The sequence below is a fragment of the Triplophysa rosa genome, linkage group LG17 (assembly GCF_024868665.1).
Source record: "Triplophysa rosa linkage group LG17, Trosa_1v2, whole genome shotgun sequence".
In the NCBI taxonomy this organism is placed as follows: domain Eukaryota; kingdom Metazoa; phylum Chordata; class Actinopteri; order Cypriniformes; family Nemacheilidae; genus Triplophysa; species Triplophysa rosa.
The window spans coordinates 11,823,969-11,850,568 of NC_079906.1; the positions used below are offsets into that span (position 1 = coordinate 11,823,969).

The 26,600-nt window shown below is 38.4% G+C and overlaps 1 protein-coding gene across 5 annotated transcripts in view; it reads right to left on the reverse strand.

Moving 5' to 3' along the window:
- Positions 1-26,600, reverse strand: part of grid2 (glutamate receptor, ionotropic, delta 2) — a 357,135-nt gene that overhangs the window by 88,792 nt on the left and 241,743 nt on the right. For all 5 annotated transcript variants that reach the window (XR_008964686.1, XR_008964685.1, XM_057357001.1 and 2 more), the window contains 4 exons: positions 23,031-23,084; positions 19,843-20,016; positions 15,976-16,137; positions 14,258-14,377 (listed from right to left, as the gene is read on the reverse strand). Coding sequence is in view for 3 of the 5 variants with exons in the window: in XM_057357001.1 (XP_057212984.1) it covers positions 14,258-14,377; positions 15,976-16,137; positions 19,843-20,016; positions 23,031-23,084 (510 nt within the window). In the remaining 2 variants the exon portion in view is untranslated. The remainder of the gene's footprint in view (positions 1-14,257; positions 14,378-15,975; positions 16,138-19,842; positions 20,017-23,030; positions 23,085-26,600) is intronic.

Genomic DNA, 26,600 nt, shown 5'->3' on the forward strand with positions numbered 1-26,600 from the left:
CTGTAATGCAAACAACCGAGACACGGTTTCTCACACAACAACAGTCACTATAAAACTAAGCTATCCATCATCGCATTATAAAAACATACACAATAAAACTTTCAATATGCTGACTGATGTGTGGCTTTGTGATCAAACTAAAATAAGAGGGCTTTCATTCTGCGGCAAACTTACAACTTGGCCTCAGAGAATTAAGCGAGGTCTCGTAGTACATGCTTGTTAAATGCCACCCTCTATAAACATTGACAGACACGATCTCGGCATTTGAAGTTTAACAGATGTTGTCTTAATTCAGCTGAAGAACATAAACCTGCTTCTTTTATGTTTTCTAAGGACTTCAGCCAGAAAGCCTAAACAATGCTGTCGGATACGTCTCTACCTGACAGGTGTGTGACAACATGGCTCTGTTAATGTACTGAAAATAATCAATGATATTACATTTACGATGAATACTTAAAAGCATTTACATGACTTATACTATAATAAAACATCTTAAGCTGTAAAATGGCCTAAATGTAATTATGCGGTGAAGCTACTGTTTTAAGCCAGATTTTAAGAATAACAATTCATGGATATGCTTCACATTTGGACCCCTGGGCGCTGGCATGATTTACTTCCGTTATAAGTGCTTTACTTATCATTGCTTTTTCGTTCAAGAGAATACAAACAAGAACATTGAAAGGAGCAATGTGGAAATTTTAGCGACATCTAGCCGTGAGGTTGTGAATTGCAACCAACAGCTCACTCCACCCCTCCCTTTCGAAGCATTACAGGGGCTCTCACAGCACTAAGATGTCGTTGCGTTTTCGCTTCTTTGCTGAAGGAGAGAACGTATTTACGAAACACACTCTGTAGAGCAGTTGGCGAATTCCATACGAGGGGACCCGCGGTGTACGTACAGAAGATAGAAATAGCTCATTTTATGGTAATAAAAACATAACGCTTCATTACGTAAGGTCTTCATACACCTCTGAAAACATAGTTATGTATATTATATTGCATTTCTGTCAATAGATCCTCCAAAAAATTACACACAGCACCTTTAAAGACATTCCATGGCTGACATCTGAACTATCAGGTGGTTTGTTTGTAGCACACTTTTAACAGTACACACGCACTCACAAACACTAGGGCTGTGACGGTGGCCGTGACAACCGCACCACCGCGGTGGTAAAGTGCCGTTTCCGTTGGTGCGTTCGAGCGCAGGCCTGCACGGCAAAACCCAGGTTATTCTGCGGGTTCTGCAATGGATCTTGTTGTAAATTTAAAAGTTACATAAAATCAAAACCGGCTATGACCCGCTTGCTTGGTGTCGGAGCGCGCGCAGGTTTTGCCGCGGTTGCGGAGAGACATCTATTCGTTTGTGCTCCTGTGCACATCTTCTGAACGCGCATTTAGTGCAGCTGTACACATTTTAATCTGGACAATGTCAACATGTAAGTTTTCCACCAACGAGTAGAAAAAAGTAAAGTTTTTATGGCAATCTGAATAGGAAAGCCAATGTAGGTTTAAACAGTTTGTTTCAAATGGAATTGTTAAGGACTGTAAGGGTTAATACGCCAATGACTGAAGTTACTGCAACAAGAGCTTTTTTATTTAGTATTTAGCTTTCTTATATCATTTAAGTTTTCATTATTTACTGATGTTTATTTCAATGTTTTATATGCTGTAGCGTGCCGTTTCACTGATGGATTTGCGCATTAAACATGGACGGATGTTTCATCCTCATTTATTTCAGATATCATATTTCAATTTCAAGTATTTAAATCAGGTCTATATTTCTCTTCCACTCGTCACGTGGTTGCTACACGCAAACATAATATAAATATTATTTATATAAATAATATATATTTCCCAACCACATTTGTCCATTACCATTGCGGTGGTAAAAAACTGCCACCGTCACAGTCCTAACACACACAACACATCAATGTCTGATAATGAGGTTGACTAATGGAAGAAACGTGTCTGCTAAAGAAATTCCCTTTAGGTTTCCAATCTATTGTGCTTCATTCAAGAGAACCCACACTGAGGTGTACCACAACCGCCCCCATGGAAATGAACTACAAGACATGTACAAATGTTCAATAAAGCAACATTTTCTTTCTCCCTGTACTAAACTAAAGCAGAATTAAGGTTTTCTTTGAGACGGCAGTACACTGGGGAATGTGGACAGGAGTCCAGAGCTTCAGGCTGTACATCAAAGTTCAGTCTGTACCTTCAGTTGGGCAGGTCAGGACGGCCAAACAAACACAACAATATTTGGTTTCTTACCATTTTCCCTGGATATTAAACTGAGATAGGAGAACTTGTAAATTGTAGCACTGTAAAAGCTACACTTGCGTGATAATGCAATTATTTTTGTTTAATGCTGACTTTTACTTTTAGAAAAAAGTAAAGAGCATTTATTTAATTTGACATTATAACAGCTTCAATTTGTTCTGTGTGATTTCTAAAAACTGATTGGAACTTTTGGAGCTGATTGGAATTGATTGGAGACGCAGTGCAAGCGTTTCCGTCTAACACTCACACATCTGTGACTGAAGTCCCCATTTATCAGTTAATGATGGTGTCTAATAACTCAACTATGGTTGCATTTCCGTTCCTTCGTCCAGTCAATTTCTAAGATACTTTAAGAAATACTGTTTAAGAAATAATCTTGTTTTTCTTTGCAAATGAGGCGAGTTATGATTAGCACTGCTTTTTGAAGCAAACAATTTTATATTGGTATAAACATTAGTATTATTATTATTTAGTTTCATATGTGCAGTGTAGATTAAATATATAATAATTTTTATAGTTTTGCTTCCCCTAAAATGTACTGAATGTGTTCAATGTAACTTATTTATTCATGAGAAAATGTTAAAAGCAATTGCAGTGTAATTTTACAACTAGAAGTAAAAAAAGTAAAATAAAAATCTAAACTGTTCTGTTCCCACTGTGGCAGATTTAAAGGCTTCTTCGGATGGAACAAGAACTTCTCTGAGCTTTTTCGTCTGGGAAAAACTGAATTGGATTTTTTAAATGATTTGTTGAAATGAACATCTGAAAGAACTGACTTTGCCAACACTACACAGAACTCAGAATTATGTTTCACAAACATTATTCATATATGACAAAATAACAACTAATCTCAGACTGCCGGCTCCTCCCACAATCCTAAAATCTAAACACAGCAAAAAGTGTTTTTATGAGGGCAATGTAAGGGTTTACATTCATTGAGAAAAAAGTAAATAAGAAGTCCTTATAATTTTTGTGTGTACAAGTGTGTGTGCGTGTGTGTGTATACATTCATGCTTTGATAAAGGACAATAGAACCAATGCACAAATGACTGGTAAGTAATTTGAGCAAGTGGAATTACAGATTGTTGCTTTAGAGTTTTCCCCTGGTAAAGTTATGTCAGAGGTTAATCGGCTTTACCCAAGATAAATTGTAATTAATCTTTGAGAATAGAACTATTGTAAATTCAAATGGACAACTATACATATTAAAAATACATTTGTTAGACAGCAACAAGTTAATTAAAAATGGTTAAAACAGTTTTGTAAACACAATTATTATTGTACACGAAATTATTATTTGAACTAATTATTGGATAAACAATAATGAACTTAAGTGAACACTGGACTAAAGCCAATCTATTTAATGTTTCATCATCAGCTTCAGAGAGGTGAAAGCTTGTGCCACTTTAATAAAGCTTTGTGAATAAAGTCAATTAAAAAAATTACACATTTAGATTGGAAAATGAAGAGTGCATGACGACATCTATGTTTTGAGTTTTTACTGCCCCCCCACATTCATTTCTGAAGTTTCCAGAAAAGGATTAGAGCAACATTTCCAATATTACAAATCATTAAAATTATATTGTGATGAAATAACTCCCTAAACAAATAAACCAGTCTGTATTCTGTTGTGCTGTATATTGGTAAATTGATCCAAACATATTATTACTTCTTATACTGAGACATGAAACCCTGCAAACTGTAATTTTAAGGTAAAACACACAGCGCCATGATGCTAATATTGTATGTTTTTATGTATACACCTTATAAAAAAGCTGAAGTTTTGATTATTACTTTGCATGTTTGTTTGGAACTGAAATTAAATTGGACATTTAATGGTGAAGGTGCTAGTAATTCTTTTTTTTTTTTTTACTTTTTTATGCATATGGAAGACGCTTTTTATCCAAAGCGACTTACATTGCATTGTATTATACATTTCTTTCGGACTATGTGCGATTCCCTGGGATCGAACCCATTTCTGCATCTAAACATACAACTAGCATCTGTATTATATTTAAATCAGATTGAAAATGACATTTTTAACAAGTGCACAGACTCCTAATGGAGTATACCTCCTCCTTTAACGGTGCATTACAAATTCCAGCTGGGTGCACACGACCATCCCCTAAGGCAACATCTAGGGCAACTGTGAGAGACTTCCTATTCATATAAAAACACTAGAGTCTAGACTGAATCAACCTTCTCCAACTGCATGCCTTCGAGCTACACCGGGTGAAACGCTGCAAGGCTGAAATCCAATGTATCTTTATCATTTTAAGTAGCTTATTTAAAGTTGATGCAGCCCTTTTGAAAACGGCTTTATGGGAGAGTCCAAAAGATCCGTGCGAGAGGCCAAAGGCCGCGAGCTTCAGGGATCCAGTAATGCAGTCATGAGAAAGCATTCTGTATATGGAATTAGCCCACATTATAAAGCCTGTATGATGTAGAGAACAAGAAGTCAGCCGCCAGATAATGATGTGGTCCTGTTGAATATTTCAGACTGTGGATTGTTAAGTGCTCTTTCACGGGGGAGCACTGTCACGCTCCTTTGCTGTCTAACTGCGCTGCGATGCTCCACCTCTCCCCTCGGGGAGTTCCTGGAAAGAGCGCTGACCCTGATACCAAGACGCTCTTTAATTAGCTTTACTAGACGGATGGAATTGAAGTGAGACTATTATTGGAAATTGGGTTATCTTATTGTGAATGTATTTTTCTCTCTTTCTTCTTTTCTCCCGTCTATTCATAAATAACACATTAAAGGCACGAGGAATATCGGAATGTAATGATTAAAGACGCGTGTGGATTAAAGACTCAAGGCTAGAACGCAGGATATATGATCTGTCTAGCGCACACAAGAGCCTCGGGTATTACGCTGAAGAATGAGGACGGAGATGCCCGTGCCTCTCGTTTATAAGTGCCTTTGACATAAGACACCTTTCACCCGGAGTCTCAAATCTGGCATTGAATCAACAGTGCCTTTCTTAGGTGTATTCTCAGCCTGTCTGATGAAAACACTTGTTGCTTTTACACCTCTGCCTGACCTTTAGAAAACTAGACTAGGCATCTGTGAAGCACACTGGCTTTTTCTGATGGCTTCATCAGCTCCTGGCAATTACCGGCAGACAGCGGAGGAGCCCGCGGTGATCAAAGCCTCCGATTGAGGAGAAAGAGAGAGAAAGAGAGTGGGACGGCGAGATAGTGCCTGGACTTGCCTGTTTCTGCAATCTCTCTGAGTTATGGAGAGGTGAGAAAACTATAGACCTGCTGGGTTGTGTTAATCTGTCTGGAGCGGGAGCATGGGAATGAGCTGATCCACAGAGGCATGGAGAGTCTAAACGGCCTCGTCTACAGTAATCCCCTGGTTTACATGCTGTAATTCTACTAGAGGACTGCAGGACAGCACGCTGGGGGTTGGACAGTGAACTGCACTTCAACGCACTGAGAATGCATCTGTCACATAAAAAATGAATGTGCATGCACATTAAACAAAGTGTTAGAGATGGCACATTTCTTTTACAATCCCTTCCATGTTGCTTGAGACAAACACTGCAAAAAATGTTTTCTTAATCAGTATTTTTGTCTTGTTTTATTATTATTTTCTAAAGATCCTTAAAACAAGATACATTTACCTGAGAACCAATATTGCACAAGATTATAAAACGTACTTTTGGAGAATGTCTTGATTTTTTCCTTATACCTCACCAAACTCGTTTTAAACCTCATTAAATTAAAATATATTTACACTTTTAAAAGGATAGTTCACCCAAAAATGAAAATTCTATCAACCTCAAGTTGTTCCAAACCTGTATAAATGTCTTTGTTCTGTTAAACACAAAGAAAGATATTTCGAAAAATTTTAGCAACTAGGATTTCTGAGGCACCATTGACTACCACAGTAAGAAAAATTAAAACGCTAGTCAAAGGTGCCACAGGAATGTTTGTTTTCCTAAATTCTTCAAAATATCTCATTTTGTGTTCAACAGAACAAAAGCATATACAAGATTGTTTTCTACAATGCTTGTCAATGATGTCCCAGTAATCTCAGTCGCTAACATTCTTCCAAATATCTTTTTTTGTGTTCAACCAAACAAAGAAATTCATACAGGTTTGGAGGGTGAATAATTCATGACAGAATTTTCAATTTTGGGAGAAACTGTCGCCTTCAAGAAGGACAAAAAAAACCCTGAAGCTTCGTACAATAATATATGTAAAGTATGGATGGATGTTAAAAAGAACAAGAAAAACAAGGAAAACTGAAATGACAGAAAATAAATTTTGCCGTGTGAAATTGCCTGAGCACCCAGCAGGCCCTAATATTATATATTATTACATTACACGCTCATAACCGTTTGAAAGCACCATCACTGTCCCACAGGAAAGAACATTTTCAAACATTTTTTATCTATTTTTTCCAAAACCACATTATCTGAACTGTGCTATCCACATTCCTTTTACTATGCGTCTCATTTATGTATATTTGTGCAATTTAGGAGTCACTGTTTAAACTAACACTAAAAACTTCAGTACATTTTCTCAACTATAAAAACGTCCGATAGGTGCACTGTATGAAGTGCGGATGAGCGTTCATTAGAAGGGCATCAACAGTGGAAGACGTATATGCTTGTAACATCCCTCTGCACACAAAGATAACGGTTTAACCTCATATTTTCTTTCAATGTATTTTTTGGGGCAAAACAACTTTGTAAATAAATAATGATCACAGGGGTATTGCATTTCGCAATCCCTCCTCCAAATAAAACGGATGTTTTGCTCACTGCAGCTCTATGATGTTTCTCAGAGCCACAGCAGATATTTGTTGCAGCGGATTCGAGACGCTGACAGACACCTCTGCTTTGAGGACTGTAGCTCTCTATACCGACGGACATTCATCCTTTGAGAGAGAAACACATGTTTATTTGCGTGACTATATGCCGAGTGTCTCCACAATACTCAACACTATACACACACACACGTTTAAATAAATGATGAAAAAAGAAAGGTTTCAGATTTCTCTTTTTTACATTGAATAAAACAGTGAGCGAATACGGAAAAAGGACACAGTCACATCACAGATAAATGTGTTATGGAGAAATAACTTGTTTGGATTTCCTTGTAAATATTTAACTTGCACACAAGTGCAAAGTATGGAAAACAGACGATTTCTGAAGAAAACCCACCAAGCCAAATACTATGAATATCACTGAATACATATTTGGATGTGGAAAAAAGTTATAGATTTCTGTAAGAGTTTAAAAAGTGAAAGTGAGGACTGGCGTGGAACAAAAGAAATAAATATGGGACTTCAGCGAACAATAGGTTCAGCTATGCCTAGCACTTCTCCTACATCCATCCTCTCACTTCCTCCTTTAACAATATGATAATACAATCCCTGTAACACACGACTAGGAAAATATCTTTTCTACTCGTAGGAAATTGAAGAGGGGCTGCGTTTGAAAAGAGAAACCCAGGGCATTTAACACATTGACAATCTTCCGGGAGTTGTCTAGACAAAATGTGCAAAAAAAAAAAAATGAAAGAAGCGTGGCATTAAAGTAGGACAAATCAATGATAGTCTTGCTCACGCCTTCTCCCTCTCTACCTCCAACCCCACAGGCGGAGACGGCTCCTCTCAAAGAACATCTGAATCTACCTAATGGAATGGAAAATTGGGGCAAATGGGGAGACGGACCCGAGGGGACGTCTTTCCCACTGTATAGTTTTCACATATTTAACACAGGCGCGTCTACAACCTCACTCGCACCACGGTGAACACATTAACGCACGTCACCCGTTTAAAAAGGTGCCAGAGCCATTTCCGAAAACTAATAAAGCACACTTAAAGTCTTGCTGTATAACTGTGGCCGTACCCTGAGGAGCACCTTAACTTGGCCACGTAACAGATCGCTCCCCATAGTGTGTAAGGCCCAAAACACATTCCATGCAAGTGTGTTTCGCTACACAAGATCAATGATTCGTTTGTTGCATTCCGAAACACGCCAGATGTCAATTCATAAAGTACATGTTGCGTTCTGATACAGGGTATGTATCTGTCTGAAAGCTATAAAAACAGAGCGTATGATTTACCTAACTTGGTGCTTGCTGATGGACATACATAGATAATGAGCAGTCAATGTTGCTGGGAAGTTATCCTCCATTATGACCCGTAATAGACTTTTCTCTCCCTCTATTGCCAGTGATGTCTGGCTTGATTGTAAGCGGGCATGCCATCTTTTTCCCTTTACATTTTCCCACCCCTTCTGGCTCAGTGGGTTCTCCTATTACTGTAAACTCCATCACATCTCCCCTTGCGCCTGACCTGCTCTCTAATACATTTTCAATGAAGGTAAAAACAAAAGAATGTGTTGTATCCCAGCAGGGATGATTAGCCAAAATGGCTAATCGAGCAATTACTCTCCAGAGCCAATCGCTCTGTACAGCACAGTGAAGCTTTTAGATGTGTTGATATATACAGAGGTGAGCTGAATGTAGCCAATGGGTTTAATGATGTGGAAAACAAATTCTTGCATGCTGGTAAAAAATTATGACAGATTGCTTTGAACCATTGATGGAAATATAGAGAGAGTGCACGTCTTGGCATGTTTACAGCGGTGTCCGATAGTCCGAGGTCAGAGAAAATGTGGGATTTATGATCTCATTTTAAACTGGAACTAAAGAAACTGTCAATGTAAAAATGATAGCCATGTGCATAAGATGCTATTTAGAACATTTTCAATAGGGTTGGACGACTTTGTAGAAAAATTTGATATGCTATAACTTGCTTCAAGTCGGCATGAAATGGAAGTAGCAATTGTATTTTTTCTGAAACGACTTCTGAAATGAGAAACAAATGTAGGGTGGGGCTTGATTTCTGACAACTGATTGGATCATTAAAAGGTGAAAGATTTGAACGCCAGTTTGCAATCTGTCAGTCATTGGAGCCCCGCCCTCACGCCATTCCTCGTGACCAGAAGTGAAGAGAGGTCATTTTGAGAGGGGGAGGAGGTAAACATTTTTGATTAAAGATTGCAAATGAATAATAAACTAACTAAACTCCAACTAAACTAACTAAACTCCATAACACAAAAACTTTGTTGTTATTTAACACAACCTTTTTGAGAATGTAGATTACTGTTGTCACGATACTGGAATTTCTAACTTCGATTCAAAAAAATATTGATATTCAATACCATTTTCGATACCACGGGGAATAAACTGCCATAACAATAAGGCCCTAATAAGCAATAGCAATATAGGCCTTTTTAATTTTTATTTGAAGTTAAATTGAACAAGACTAGACAATGAGGTATATATTTTTACATTAACATTAGATTAACAATTAATAAATAATTTTACGAATACATTTACTATTTAAAATCAAAGTTGTATTTGTCAGTATTAATGGACCAGACCCTGTTGAAAAAACCAGCCTATGCTGGTTTGGTATGTTTTGATGCTGGTTTGCTGGTTTAAACTGCTCATGTGCTGGTTTAAGATGGTCATATGCTGATTTAAGATGGTTCTTAGCTGGTTTAAGATCAAACCAGCATCGATCAAAACATACCTTACCCAGCATATACTGGATTTTTCAACAGGGGAGCTTACATAAATAGTTGTATTTTTTAACTAACATTTAAAAGAGATTAATAAATACTTGTATTGCTCATTCATTGTTCGTTAATGTTAGTTAATAGCCTACATTTTTATTTGGCTAAATTGGCTTTTATTCACATAGGCCCATACTGTAATCATTGATCAGCGCACATATAGACAGAAACGCAAACTTAAACGCAAGAACTGTTGCAGAGACTCCGCACTGGACATCTTTCTAACATTAACAACTTTTAACCGGAGCGAATGAGACGAGTGGATGAATCATTGAACAGCGCACACACATAGAGCGCTATGGTAAACACTGGAGTGCAAACGTGTATCACACGCGAGAACTGTTGTGGTGACTTTACTCGCACCAGCATTATTTCAAACATCAAATTAACCGGAGCGAACGAGACGAGTGGATGAAATCATTGATGAGCGCACATAAAGACAGAAACACGTGCATTAAACATGAGAACTGTTGCGGAGACTCTGTACTAACATAAACAACATATAACCAGGGCGAATGAAACGAGTGGATAAAGTTATTGATCAGCGCACATACATGGATCGCTATGGTAAACACGGGAAGCGTAACGAGCGTGCACCAGGCCAGATGTGTTACTGAGACTGGCCATCTTTTCTAACATTAACACTATTTAACTGCCGCAAACGAGTCAAGTCTGTGAGAGGAGGCGGGGCTCTGTTGTTATGCGTTCACGTGCAGTGTGTGTTAACTCACTGTCGGAAAAGAGAAAGAGAGCGGGAACGCGCAGTTGATATCGATACGTGGGACATGGGTATTGGAACCGTTTCAGATTCTTCAGTATCGATACTTATCGAAATATCGATATTTTTGACAACACTAATGTAGATGTATTCATTAATTATATATAAATTATATATGATATAAATCTATTTTATAAATATTAAAAATATAAAAGAATATATTATTAAAAGTTTGTTTTCAAAATGTTTGCAATTTCACACAACAGGACGCGCCATGTGTGGTTTATTTGTCAACTACCCATATGCACGGAAAAATTAAGAGACCTTTTCAAAATCAATTTTTCTGATTTTAAAATGTACTATTTATAGGTATGTTTAGTTCAAATGATCATTTTTTGTTTCATTCTAAAAACTACCAATGATATTTCCACCAAATTTCAAATGAAAAGATTGCATCTATTTGCATTTATTTGCAGAAATTGAAAACTGGAGAAACAGGTCAAAATGACAGAAAAGATGCTCTGTATTTTTCAGATCTCAAATACTGCCAAGAAAACAAGTTCATATTCACTTGTAAGCAATTCAACAGTAATTTTATAAAACAGAAACATGTATTAACTATATATTGTTGTTTTGTGATAACCTGGATTGTATCACAGTTTTTATGTGTCTTGTCAGTTGTCATGCTGTCAGTCTTTCACATCGCTGTTGGATGACTTTGTCACTCCTGAGTTTTGATTTTGTTGAAATTCAATAGACACTGGTGTCTGGAATGGCCACAATACATCTACAAATGCTTGAATCGTCTCTTAATTTGATCTGCGTCTGTATATATAACTAAGATTTTGAATTAAATGAATATTCAGTTTTTAAATACTGTAATATGTCATGTTGATTAAATAAATTAAATGGATAAAAACACTAAAAAGATGCATTAAAGCATGTTTATAGTGGTCTCAGTCTTTTGAACTCCAGTGTAACACCACTGTACACTTGGGGCATGTGTACGATAATCACCTTTACAGGTGTGAAATATCTAAAGGAAAGGCTTTGACCAGTGGTGAATATAAAGGAGGATATGAAATATGGATATTACCCAAGAGGTCACCTTCACATCAGTTACCCCAGCAACAAGTCTATGACGAGAACAAAAGCCATTAGAAAGCCTGTTCAGAGGGGACATAGGCAATGTTCTGGACAATTGACCATATGAAAAGAAAGCAGTGGTTTGTGGGATCCCTCGTGACCCAGTAAAAACACGGAGTGCCGAATTACAGAACGTTCTCTCAGAAGACAGAGTCAGTTTGCTGAGCTGAAAGAACATCCTCCTCACAGCTGAGCAAACTGCTGTTAATGTGTTAGCAGGGGGTCACATTAAACAGGTTTTGTTGTCTGGTCCACTTCAGCAAGTGCGGTAACACATTGTTTATGTCTGGAAACCCAGCGAATAATTAGAGGGCTGCTTCACTGGCGCTTCAACATATGTACAGTACTGTACTGTACATGTTATCTGAAGGACCGTCCTTCTTTGTGAACTATCTGTTTGCATATTACCATGCGTGCTTGTTTCCTTCAAAAGGAACTTTATAAAGAGGTTTTGATGCCAGACAGCAACATATAGGGGGAGGGGGTATCATGTCTAAAACTACTAGCAAAACTTCACAAATGTTTATAATATAATTAAAGTAAAACTTCTTGCTACTTTAAAAGTAAAAAATCATAGTGTGCTCAACATGATAAAACTTGCAAGGTGAAAAAACACACACATGCAATAACTGTGAGCACAGGTGGCTTCTTGTTAGTGCCACCTCAAAAGCAAGCCTTGCTTTTTATGCCACCCCAGGAGATTTGAGCGCTACCTGGTATAACAAGCATTTGATTCCTACAGAAGCAATTACCCTGTCCGATTAAAGAAACTTGCTTAATGTAATTACTTTGTGCTTAAAAAAATCATTTCATCTTTCGGAAGTGCAGTACAGATCTTGTTTATGTCAGAAACCATTATCTCTAATGAGGTCTGACAATTTAATTTGAGCATGGTGGCAGTCGGGTGGATGCAGAGGAACTGGCATCATTAAAGACTGTTGTCTGATGGAAGGATGATGAAACCCTCAAGGACAATCACGGACCCTCTGATTTCAATCTCATCCCAGGGGATCCACACCCATTCAGACCCATGATCTGCACTGTGACAGACGATTCTGTTGTCAGATCTCATCCTTTCGTGCTTGTTAAAACCCAAACTGTTGTTTACTAATTTAGTTCACAGCAGATCCATTTGGCACATTCATTTCTATTTGCTGTTCTGATGATCTTGCAAAGCTTATAACTCGAAAACTAGTGCAGCAGAAAGAAACTTGAAATTAATTTGTGTCTTTCAATATTACATAACTAATAACTGTTTCACAATGCTTGACATGTAAAAAGTGAAGGCACAAATGCGTTCGCACTAGGCTGTGTGTCCACTGGCGTTTTTTTATTGCGTGTTAAATAATGCTCAACTTTGGTGAATCCTCTGCATTATTATTAATGTCACTTTTTACTTATCTGTCTAGTCCCAATGGAAGATGGGCGGCACAAATATCACACCGACCAACCGGCACATCCTACTTGAACAACCGTGTCTGTGTACAATGGCTGAAAAACAATGCAGTTAATAACAATAGTTAATAATAGTTTTAATAAAAAAAAGTTAATCATATTTTTGCACATCCATCTCTGTAACAGACATCCTTAGGCTACCAATAATATTTGTTGATTAAACAAAGTGTTGGCAAAATCAGATTCTAAAAACATTACTTATATAATTAGATATTTCATATCATATCAACCAAAGCATCCCACAGCCTAGCGAAAAACGCTCTGGTGGACACGCGACCTGAATGTAAAGTCATCATTTTAAAACTCAGTGCTTGAGGAAATAAATGGCTTCCCGATCAGCATCTCACTTCGATCAATTATTTAATTTATTCCAGCTACTGTAAATAAGCAGCCCAAACTCATTTCTCCAGATGGGGCAGGGTGGGAGACTGGGGTATTCCCATCCAAAAGCGTAGCCTGACATCGAGCAATTTCTTGGTCTGTGCATTATTCTAAGCAGCCTTTCTGTCACAAGCAATTGATCCGCATTCCACGGGAGAGACAGAAACAGATTAGGACCAATATTTGAATGAGCAAATACACATACATATGACAAAAGTAATTAATGACAAACGAATGGAAAGAACAGATTAATTATCTTGCGGGTCACTGGGGGACGACTCTTGTGTTACTTCTGCTTAACTACCTCCTCACTCCGCCAAAGCCGAGTCGAACAGACGAACAAACAACAGCGAAATGGATAAACAATAATGTGCGCTGATGCACCGCACCTCTCTAAGGGAGGCTGATGAAATTCATTAGGCTGCTGTGAATATCAAAAAACCTCTTTTGCTCTGAATGAATGCGAATGATTGTGTCTTTAGAAAGCTTTGAAAGGAGAGTCCATTATATCTATACAGCTGCATATATAGCTCACAGTTGGTGTCATGTCATTCGGCAATGTATATAACTAAAACACAACTACATTTTTGAAATACATCGGCACTGCTGAAATGCAGGAAATACTGAGTTGGAACTCTAACATATGATGCCAGTCTGGGATTGCTCTTACCCTGCTGACTCCACGGCCTCGGTCTTCTCCGTAGTTGGTCCCCAGGATCTCAAAGTAGATGTTGGGGTTGCTGCCTTTATCATTAAACTCCAGCAAGCTGGTGAGACCGTTCACTCCTCCCTGAAAAACATACAGCGCTCATTAATGGATTCCAAGTTATTGGCTTGGAAAAAAAGTAGTCGACTCTGAATCGTGCGAACGAGCCGAGCCGTCTGTCGTTCTAATTTCAGTTCCGGATTTGTGTCACTCCGTGTAATGCCCGCCGATGTTCCATTTGCGACACTGCACGCAGTAGACCAAGCACAGCAGACTAGACCATCTGACCAATCAGATCAGAGTAGGCTGACCGAAAGGAGGAGATTAGACAGATGAATCGCCGAAAGAATCATTTGAGAGTCAGTCAAGTGAGGTAATAATAACTGCCTATTATTAGAAAAAATTTAAGTGTTTTTACACCGTGTATGTATGTAAACTTGTTGTTGGACACTCCATAAACCAAAGTAGGCTCTAAAACAAAAAAAATTCTCTTGAAGGGTGTGGAAAAAATGTATTTAAACTATTTTCCTCGATCGGCATTCGTCTTTCAAACTCTTAAAAAAGCTCCAAAAGAACACTGCATCCTTTCCAGTCTATATAAAACTCACACCTTTCCAAAGCTCTTACAAATACACCGATAACTATTGCGAGTTTTCCTACACCAAACCCGGCCCTGACAGAAATAATTAGACAGCCAATTATAAAGGCTGATGGGCGCTTTCCAAATGAGTTCACCAACTGCTCTGTAAAACCAACACACACAAACTTTCGCAAATTGAGCTGTAAAGCAATGCTCCAGCGCAAACAGTCCCCGGGGAATCCGATTCAAGGCCATTATGTAGCTGATGTACAGTAAAATATGTGTGCAACGCTCCGTACCATGATGATATACAAGTACTGTTTTTCGAAACGTCTCCGAGCTCTCATGGTCAACCAGCCTATTTCATAAGCAACGGTGTGAGGTGAGAGCAGGAGGTGATATCTCTACTGTGGGATGGCAGTAGGTATCAGATACATGTGGATACAGCAGGAACAGTACTTCCCTCAGGGGGGAAGTCGGTGTTAAACCAGCACTCAGCCACTAGCCATGTAACACAGACTGTCATGTCACCCAAGGCAGTGTGCCATTTCTGTAGCCATGCTTTACACCAGTCAGAAGCAAGTAAGAAGATATTCACTGAATCACAACATCCCCCTCGCGTAGCCGGACTCAGAGATTGGCCGGACTCAAACCCCCACAACTGAAATACACCCTTTACAAAAGCACCAAATGCAAATGCATGCAAGACAAAACTCACAACTCTTTCACAAATAATGATTTTTCCTACTTCAGATTTGAACGTTGAACACTGTAATGTGTTTTATCAAGGGTTAAACACAAAAGTTACAAAAAATGATTCTTAGGAAAGTTAACAGCTACACACGAGTGGAAATCGCATAATAAAAAGGTCACTTTTGCTGGAAATCAATGGCATGCACGGGATTCTTTCAAAAGAAATCTTTCCAAAATACAACAAATCATTCAATTTCAACAAAACTTCATGTTTCTTATAGTTTATACCATTTGAATTCCCACCAGCACACTTCAGCAAATCAACACATCAGAGAAAACCTAATTTGCGTTTCTTTTTCCGTCGTCATTGTTGCTCACGCACACATCCCTTTGCTCACAGTTTGCCTACCTTCTTCACGGTGTCCAGCATGGACTTGCCACCCTGCCAGGGTTTAGAGCCCTTGCGGATACATGAGAGGCTCGCCATGCTGTGCCACTTCCTGTCCTCCAGCTTCCTGTGGAAAGTGTTGGCCAGCAGCAGCACCGTGTCGTAGATGTAACGGTTGGTGATCTGACAAGACAACAACAGCAGGAAAGAAAGTAAGAAAGAAAGAAAGAACAAAGAGGTGAAAAAAACAGGTGATGCGAACACAGAAAGCCAGAGACGCTAGATAAATACGCTCTTACAAGAAAATGATTTATGCCTGAGTGGGTATATGGCTGATATGAAAGGACTGTTTTAATCTGTATAAAAGAACAGGACAGCAGGCGCAGACATGGAAAGTCACACTTCAGTTGGAAGAGACAAAGTGAAAAAACAGACTTGGACTCAAAATTAGAGACTTATAAACAACACACATTTCTATCAACAAGGAAAAATGTTTTCTTTCAATACTGCGACACTGCTTAGACACAAGGGAGCAGCTTATGGCTCTGTTGTTCTTTCTCTCTGAAACTATAGTGTTATTTTCTCTAGGAAATACTGCCTATATTTTTTAAATATATAACAACTAATTAATTAATTATGCCATAAGCATAACAATTCAACTAAAACAAACATTAAAGTTACAATTAATAATAAACTGGAAGAATGTTAGCAACTGAAAATTCTTTGGCATCATTGACTACCATAGCAGAAAAAAATATAATGGTAGTCAAAGGTGACTCAGAATTGTTTGCTTTCCTAAATCGCATCTTAAATAAAACATCTTTCGAGTTCAACAGAACAAAAAATATATACAATACCTAGGAAACCATTCAGATAAGTAAATATAGCAATAGAAAGTCTTTTGGCAGTTGTTAACTTTGATTTGACTCCGGAAAAAAATTGGGCTAGTTTTCATTCCCTTTGGGCGGATTTTGAGAGGTCATTGGGCTGGACATATTTCTTGGAGCTGGCAACCCTGTAAACAAATCTCTCGCTTTGTCCGCCATCTTGGATTATCGCGGCGCAGTGCACATGTTCCCATGCATTATCCATAAGACATACGATGTTGCTTTTCTGTCATATAAGCCCCCTCATTTTGGAATGGCTCATGATGCTTTAAGATTCAGCCTTCATATGTAACTCATTAACTTTTACAACAAGCAGCTTTCTTTCTGGAAAGCAGTGCATTTTATTAAACAATTGAAAGTAACATTTAATACCTGCCACTGGATGATTTCCGTCCATATGCCAACATTTTCTATTTACAGTATGGCAGTCTGCACTCATGCTCCAGCAGCCTGGAGCCAGGTATAAAACTGCATGTATTATGTCTGACTTTCGCTTTTTCCTCCGGCACATTTCCCTTCTCTTCCCTCAATCCAGTGTGACAACAGCAATACCCAACCAATTCTTAGCGCGAGGGACTGTAGAGATAGCAGTAAAGGGACTGTAGAGATAGCAGTAAAGGCGCTGCTGTAGTGCTCTCTCGTCCACACGCCCTGAAACCACGCGAGCGTCAGCAGGAAAAGCTAGTTAATTCTGCTCTGATCGATAGCGCGTCTCGGATTTAGCCCAAGCGTTGTCTCCATTTTAATGAGAAAGTAATAAATAGAGTGCAGCGGTCATTAGCTTTACCGCGTTGTTTATTAACCCACGCTTCTCTCGCGCACTAGACATAGTATCGAGCATGCGGCGTGGAATCGTCTCAAACTGCTCTGACATATATCTGGAAAAACCTCCCGCCGTCGGTTTGGGATTAGTGTAACTGTCTGAGCAACGCATTTCGTGAGGTAAACCATTCACTTGCGGTCTTGGATTTGAAAAACGTTCACAATCAAATGGGGAAACAAAGAAAAGGCTATACTAATTATTCTGGAGTCACTGTCAGTAGGTCTTATGAAAAGGCATTTCCATATACGCCCTGCAATGAGGCTGTAATAATGGTTTCGAGAGCCGATAGAGTTAACTGCCAATTATGAAATACATATGCATCGGTTTTAGTTTTAACAGACTCTAGATTAAAGTTAACTGTGTTGATGCTCTCATCTATTGTACGGTATGTCGAACTTTTGAACGCAGGGAATGGACGTCTGTTCCAGGATCAGTTTGCATCATACTGGCAGAATAATCTATATGTGTTACCAAATGGATTTATGAAGGAAAATACATTCTAGTTTCTACGTGCTGGTGTTACTTTTTATTTTAAAGAGGCAAACACTGTAAACATGTCTGTTTTGTATTGTTCATTCTAGTAATTACATTTAAAGTAATACATTACTCTGCAGTAAAGTTTTTATGCATGAAAGGCTTTGGTGAGCGGCAATATTACTCCCCGTTGTCCAGGTTTAAAGAGAACAAGGTTTACCACCCCAGCACAGCAAGGAAACACCAGAGCTGCTTGCATTTACAAAAGCTGACTTCCACAAAACCTTACAGAGTCTAAACTGGCCCTCGGAGTACCGAGAGATAGGAGTACAAAAGATAAATGAGCCGGACAAAGAGACCTGACAAGGAATCCTCAAGACTACAGAGCAACAGTGTTTCTATTTGTCCAGTCGTGTGTCTTTTCCCCATTTGCTGGGCTTTTCATCTCCAAGCGCACGGAAAAAAAACACAAAGGGTGTTTCTTATTGATTTATGTTTTAAGTCTCAGCCACGAAGAGAAATGGCAAAGTTGGGCTTGGCTGCATTCGTCTTGACTTTTGTTTGGGAAGATCATTTTATGATACGGGAGGGGTTGTGACCAACGAAGCAAGCGCCGTGGTGCCAAGGGGGTAAAAAGACAAAGTCAGGGTTAAATTCACAGGGGAAAGATCTGCTGAGCAGGGAAATCCATTAAGTCTATTTGAAGTGCCGGAGTTAGGTCAGGTTCTTCAGGGATGATGAGGGATCGGTGGTCCACAGGGAACAGGAGGTGGATGGGAGGGTGGACTATACACTGAGAGAGCGATACGCCTCAGTGCGGTGTAAAATTAGGCCTCTTCCGGGTTTGAGCTCCTGACCACTGAGCAGTGCTGAATCCTTATTGTCAAACAAACAGCAACTGTTTATATTCAAAGCTACACAGAGAACAGCACATCTGACTCAAACTACAAATACCTATTTGCCCAAGTTGATGCAAACATAACGTTTGTATTTTTGAAGAAACCTACCCACATTCAAGAAGTGATAGAAAAGAAAAAATAAAGGCATCTTGTTTGAAATCAGAGGGTCTGATTTCATTGAAGAAAATATTTGGGGGCATCAAAGTTTTGTGAAAACTGAAAAAAAAAACGGTGATGGGGAAAGAGTTGAGCATTCAATGCTGCTCAGTTCACATCAAATCTATCAATTTCTGTTGTAACTTGTGTACATTGAAGGGATAGTTCACCTTCAAAAGGAACATTCTGTCATTATTTACTCACCCTGTTGTCATTTTAAACCTGTCTGATGTTCTTTCTTCTGCAGAACACAAGAAGATATTTTGAAAAATGTTGGTAACAGAAAACCATTGGTCCCCATTGACTTGCATTGGTTTTGGGGACCAAGGGTTTTTGAATACCAACACTTTTCAAAATATCTTCTTTTGTGCTTTGCAGAAGAAGGAAAATCAGACAACAGGGTAAGTAAATAATGACAGAATTTTCCTTTTGAAGTTGAACTATCCCTTTAAATGTGTGAGAAATACAGCAGTTACAGCAGAACTCTAAACACAGAAAAGGAAGGTAATTTCCTATTGGGATATTCATGTTTTCTAATGAAGTTAGCTCAAAGGCTAATGATTGGCTAATGGACACAATCAGAAGAGAAAATGAAGGCAGAAATGATGTGCAATTGAAGTGGTATTCACAGATGAATGATGAAGCATACCTCTAACATCTGTGCCTTTGGGTCTTTGGGATCACAGAGGGAGTTGTTGATGCGGTGGTTGCTTCTGACACAGCGCTGACTGGAGTTCTGCGGGAGGAGAAAGGTCTGTCTCACCAGGGTCAGACGACCTATAGACTTCATCACCAGCTCCTGTACATCCATGTCTGTAATCTCCTGCAGTGTGTGAGAGGGAAAGAGAGGGAATGATGTTTTAACATCTGAACAGTAAAGACATTATCAGTCATAACTATTATTGAACAATAGAACGCATCATTACGAACATAAATAATACAAAATTTAAGGAAAGTTTTAATTTGGAATGACAGAGAAAACAAAGCATCTCTGCAGCACAAACACATAAACACGTCCACTTCCAGCATGGAGAGCATTATTCATAATAATGGGAGTAATCTAGTTTTGACACGTCGCTGCACAAATCTAGAATAGACACTGTTGTGAAAATGGACAGACTCGCCCCTTGACAAGTGATTTACATGATTAACATAAATAACATTTTGTATTCAGAGCGGTGCGTTTCCCCAAAAGGTCTTTGCAACATTAAGAAAGAGAGAGGATGCATATATTACATTAGTCTTAAACTTGCCATCAATATTTACTGGTATATTCACTAAAGATTTTAATAGCATCCATTAAAAAAACAACATTAAAAGACTGTTCAAAAACAGATTTATAATAAGCAACAGTTCAACAATAAAATATGCACCAGCTGCTTTTAAAAACAGTTTATTGTGCATTAAAATAATAAATCTGGGTAAATTCACAACAAGGTCCATGTCTCCCATCTTCAAAAAAAGTGTCCTCAAATCTTGAAAACAATAAACATAACTACTTCAAATGGTAATTGAATTAATGGTCATTCAGAGTGCTGCCAAATAAGAAAGACATGACCACGTGTGCCCGTGTGTCCTTGTGCAGCCTTAGGAGGAATGATTGCTAATTTTAGCCTGAAGTCATCTCTTATACAGACGGACAGTGAGGCAAGAGGGCTGGGAGTGATGTGATGAGAATGGACAGGGGACGTCCCTCAGTGAAGGTAGACTTCAGAGCGGCCGAGCTGTTCCCTCTGACAGCCTTCACTTTTGAGTTTCGCTCTCACCTGCGGAACCGTGATTGCTGCTGACTGGCTCTCATGAAGTATGTCATTAAACTTGAACTTGTGGCACTATTGGCATGCTCGCGAGGAACTCGCTCTGAATGTCGAGGCTGCTCAGGCTTCAATTAGATTCAAATGAATGTTGTCTGCTAAGTAACCTGTTCTCCGAAAGGTAATTTTAAGATTTCCGCTCGGAGGAATGAAAATCACGACACGCTGGAAATACTGTCAAAGGTTTTTGGGTCGCTGATAATTAATCTCGCAAGAATAAAGGAGGATATAAGAGATGACATCCGGAGAGGACTCGTGAGGACATGGTGATGTGTAGCCCAACTCTCAAGAACACAGAGGACGCTTTCACAGAGATCAAAATACCAACACTGAGTTATTCCAGCCCCAGATGACCAATGCAAAAGGCCCTTGATACTTAATTAGGAGCACTAAATTAGAATGACACAATTATGAGCCTACAGGGTTTTGGGCCAAATTTAGGGTTCAGGTCCTGGCAGCTGCTCGCTTCTCTCTCCCCTCAGAGAGCTGTCAAATAAGGGCAACCATGAGCGATGCGTGTCCATAAAGGGAGTCATATGCCTTTGTGTTGAGCATCTGAGGAGATGAAACTTCCCTCAGTTGCACTCAATGTTCCACCTGTCTAAACTATTCATTTCTAGGAAGTTGATAGTAGCCGTAGCAAATACTTTGAAATTCTTTTAAATAAATATCATCAGAAAATTCTTCAGATAAAACCAAGAAAATTGGGCTGAAGGAAATTTCTGAGGCATTGAAAGATCGTTTTAGTACTTCGTATTCTTGCAGAGTCACAACATATTTTATTTTTTTATCCTTGGGGTCCGCTAATAATGTTAGTCAAGGTGTTTTGTGCCAAAGGCAGTCATAATTTAGTTTTTCATGACCATTACCCATCTTTCTGACCCGTAGAATTAAAAAGGCAATTTTTTGCTGCTGTGGTTGTAGTCAGCGCATGTGGAATGAGACACAATGCTTACACATGGGCAGAAACTGTACTGTCCCATCCTTCACAAACAGCATCTTTGCATTAGGGACCTTGTTTAGCTCAAACTTTCTTTTCTAAACTTGCAGGCTTTTGGGGCTGTCAAACAATTAATCATGATTAATCGCATCCAGAATAAAAGTTTGTGTTTGCATATAGAAAAATATAAATATAAGAATGAATAAACATTTATATATATATATATATATTAAATAACAGGTAAATATAAATAAATACATGTAAATATTTCCTAAATATATATACATGTATGCGTTTATAAATACAAAATTAATATGCACAGTACACAGACATATATTATGCAAACACAAACTTTTATTTTGGATGAGATTGATCACGATTAATCGTTTGACTGCCCTACACATTGGGATTTTTGGGATATGTAAGATTGCCATTGTCTGCAGAACACTCGAAAGACTTCCATATTTTACCCTTAACAGTTTATTTGGCATTTAGTAATAACAGTTTACTAACCGCTACATGTATCTCATGTGGGCCAAGTTTATGACCAATAAAAAGTTGGAATAAGCAGCTTTTTTAAAGACTTGCAAATTAGTTATAATAAGAAATCTCCTCACCGGTCCAATATGGTTTAGTAGTACATTTACCGCTTATATTTTAAAACGTGAAAAGGAACTGCTTCTCATACATTATAACCCTTTTAACAAAAAACAGAGATTAAAAGAGGTTACCATAAAGAATGACTGCAGTTGTTGAAACGGCTATAATTCAGAGAGAAGAGGATACCCTCAAGGTAATCTTGATCTGTATATCTTCGCTGTCCTCTCTACTTGTCAGAAGAACATTTCGCAAAATGTTTTATTCGTTATGGGTACCATTTAATTATTTTGGAAAGCTCTTCCCACTCTCGCCAAGACTAATTTAAATCATTGAATTGTAATTTTGTCATTATCCGGCCGCCTGGATCAGAGTGTTAAGAAAGCATCACTTACACAAATACATGCTAGATTATTCTATTAAAAAGGTTGTGTTCTGTGTGAAGAATGGACTATATTTCTAACAAGTTCACTTGCAAGAACCCACCTCATTTATGATGATCCAGTGGCAATCGAAAGCCACAAGATTAGTTTCCACCACCTAGAGAGAAAGAAAAAGACAGAGATTGAGATAATTAGAAACTATTTTGAAATATAGTTAGAACAGTAACTCTTCCACGTTTGACTGTTACTTCTGAAATAAGATTTAATTCAGTTTAATTTTCAGGTTGCATGTGCTCACTTGCATTAGCATACTTGACAGAAAAGTTAATCACTCACCACAAGACCCTAAAGGAACTTTGCAGAAAGCCGTAGAGTTCCACAGAACTGCATTTCTCATCCTTCAAATAAGTTTTACATGTCCCCCATCCCTTGTGTCATTTATCAGGCCATATATTCTGACTAATTTGTTCTCAGATCTGTTATACGCATTTTACCAGATAGAAATCCATTTCACAGAACTGCGCATAATCCCCCCAAAAATGAAAACAGAAAATATACAATTACGACTGCAGATCCATCTGGCCTCCATCACCACAGAACGTCAGTCAAAACTCAGTGTGAAAAACAAATATATTCTCTATCGTAATATGCATTTCAAAACACCCTTCTTCCCATTGTGTCTTATCTCTGGCTCTCTCTCCCTCTTCACACCTACATCATAAGAAAAATACTCCATAGCCTTCACCAGTGCCCACTGTACCAGCACTGAATACATTAACCATGATTGTGTAGGTGACTAAACGTGGGTGTCATAAAACATTTTGTTCATAAACAAAAGGAACAGCTCGGGAATCTGACGGCTGGTGCGGCGGCGCTAATAGTGTTTTAATCTTCCACAAACACCTAATAAAACTTTATAATTATAAAAAAGACAGGAGGCATAAAATATCCCATCAACATGCATGCCTAACATGCCTGATGGTGGCTGCGTTGACAGACACAGTTCTTCAGCGTGTGGTAACTAATGTTTGTAAATTTAGCGGATACAAAACAAATGTAAAAATGCTTAATTATTATGTATAGTGGACATTAGATTTAAGATTAGTATTAGACTTATAGAATAATGCAAATTTTCCTTCTGAAAAAGCCAAATGAAGTTATCAGAAGTGTCTGTGTGATGCATTGCATTCTATTACAGTATAATAGGCTATATTTTAATGAGTAATGTGTTGTAATAAAATGTGTAATAATAAAATATTGAAAACTTGTAAAAATACATTTCGGACTGATTCAGGTTTTTTCTTTCCACCTGATTCAGAAGCAGATGGTTTTGTCTAACTAAAGCTTAACTTCCAGAAGACAAACCTCTAGGGCTTGTGATGCCAGGAAAAAGTTAAAGGTTGTTAGACAGGCTGATCGCATAAAAACAAGAGGCTAAATATTCAAATGACTGCATTCAAACGGTTATTTTTCCCCCTATTGAATATGCAGTGAGTTGATGGAAAAAGGTGTGCTGTCTGTTTAATTCTGGTAAAGGCTTAAAGGTGTTACAGAAGAGAATGCCCAGGACAAGCACAAAATGTTTGATTTCAGAAAATCCAGATCTGTCCAAGTTTAAGAGTCTAACCATTTACTACATCAGGCTCCAAAATGAAACAAATACGTCTCTGATGTTCCTTACGAACCAGAGAGAAGGACACCGAACAAAGCTGCCTAAATGAATGCCTGAGAATCTGAATAACAAATGCAAATGGAAGTGAAAGCTTATGTAAAGGAAATTCATCTTCCATACACATCCAGCGACCTCTGACCTGTGAATTCACGTTGCAAAAGCACCTTTGATGAACAGAGAGGCTTTAAACATCACAGATTCAAGAAAGAGACCTTTCGTCTTAAAGAACATACAATTCAAAGCTTACTTTGCTTTATACAGTACATTTTAAAAGTATTATTTGCTCTTACCAAAAAAGCTTTACTTGGACTTACAAAATAAATCAGGATTTAGACCCACTGCACTAAACAATGACATCATATCATGTTGCCAACCTTCGTTGCGTGTCTTTTCGCATGCTGAAAGCCCAGCCTGAGAGCACCTTCGCACCTGTGAGATCAAAGCCATAATCTCACATAGACTCTTAATCATCTTTGTCACCTGTAAATCTTCTCTTTTAGAATTAGAGAGAGGGGTAATGGGAGTGCCCCATTCAATGAACTTTCACCTCCACCTGCAGTAATGTCAGACCTCATTGAAGTAGCAGCAGCTGCAGTTAAAAACAATCATACATCTCTTTCACATCCTTCCAATCTTCCCTTTTCCTTGATTTCTAATGAATCTGTACGGCTGCAGCCTGGGTCTAACAATTCACAAATTAGAGAATCCTCAAGGAGAGACATTCGAGGTCTAACCCACTTTCGAATACAACCAAGTTCTTAAATTACACTCTGAAAGCACTGTCCTTCAACCGGGTGCTTTCATAGAATAATGATTATTGTTATTATCTCATATTTTCCACCTGTCTGAGCCCTGCGAGTGGAAGGTAAGGTGGCGTGCATTCATTAAAGAGAGCAGGAGGGAGAGGTGACCAGAATTAGACGTGACCTGTGACATCCAGCAAGCGCTCAAAGATTCCTCCGCACCACCTCTCCTTACCTCCTGACTGACCCATGTGATCCGAATGAGAGCCTCATACTTTCCACAAAGAACTTTGAAGTTTCATGACTTAACCGTTTATTACTAACTTCAATGCTCTTATGAAGTTTTATCACATCTTGTGAAGGAAATAAGGAATAGTTTAGTTCTGTCAACAACAACTAACAAAGAAAAACAACTATTAAGGCTTCGCTAAGTGAAAATTAGTTACGAAAACAAGACACCATGAGTTTTGTAGCTCATATTTTGTGAGCTTTGGCCATCCATACGCGAGTACTCTTAAAGGGACAGTTCATCTAAAAATAATAATCCATACAATGGATGCCAATGGGGCCAGTGTTGTTTGGTTACTAACATTTTTCAAAATATCTTCTTTTGTGCTGTGCAAAACAAAGAAAATCATACAGGTTTGAAATGACACGAGGGTTTGTAAATGATGAAAAAATCATTACCGTGTGTAACACCTTTCCTTTTCCACTCAATTAAAGCAGACAATCAATGACATTGATTAAATGACATTGATTGAAAGATATAAATGTCTAAATTGTTTTAATAGTATTTTTTGTAGTAATATTATTGTAGACACAGACTGGCTTGCAAAAAATGTTAGCTCACTTGAATTAATAGTGGTGATTGCTAAGTGCTCAGAATTGGGGAATTGAAGAAATTCCTAACCTTTTGTTAAGGACAGATTACTTATGTAAGCAATCAGACCACCTATTTTCATCCTGGTGGACCAAAAACTGAAAAAAAATCATATCTAGGGACCAGAATATCATAGAGACGTTTGGTATTTCATAGGTTCTTTTGACTTGGGACAGTAAGCATCCATCCACATAACAGCAACCATGGAGCAATGCACTAACAACCACTCGGAATACCTTAGCAACCACAAAATGATACCTTGGAAACCACCCAGGACAGCAATGTGGCAGCAACTTTTGAATGGGCAAACACCTTCAGAATATGTAAGGAGCTTCAAGCTCTTGAATATATTTCGGAGAACCCGTCATGTAAAAAATG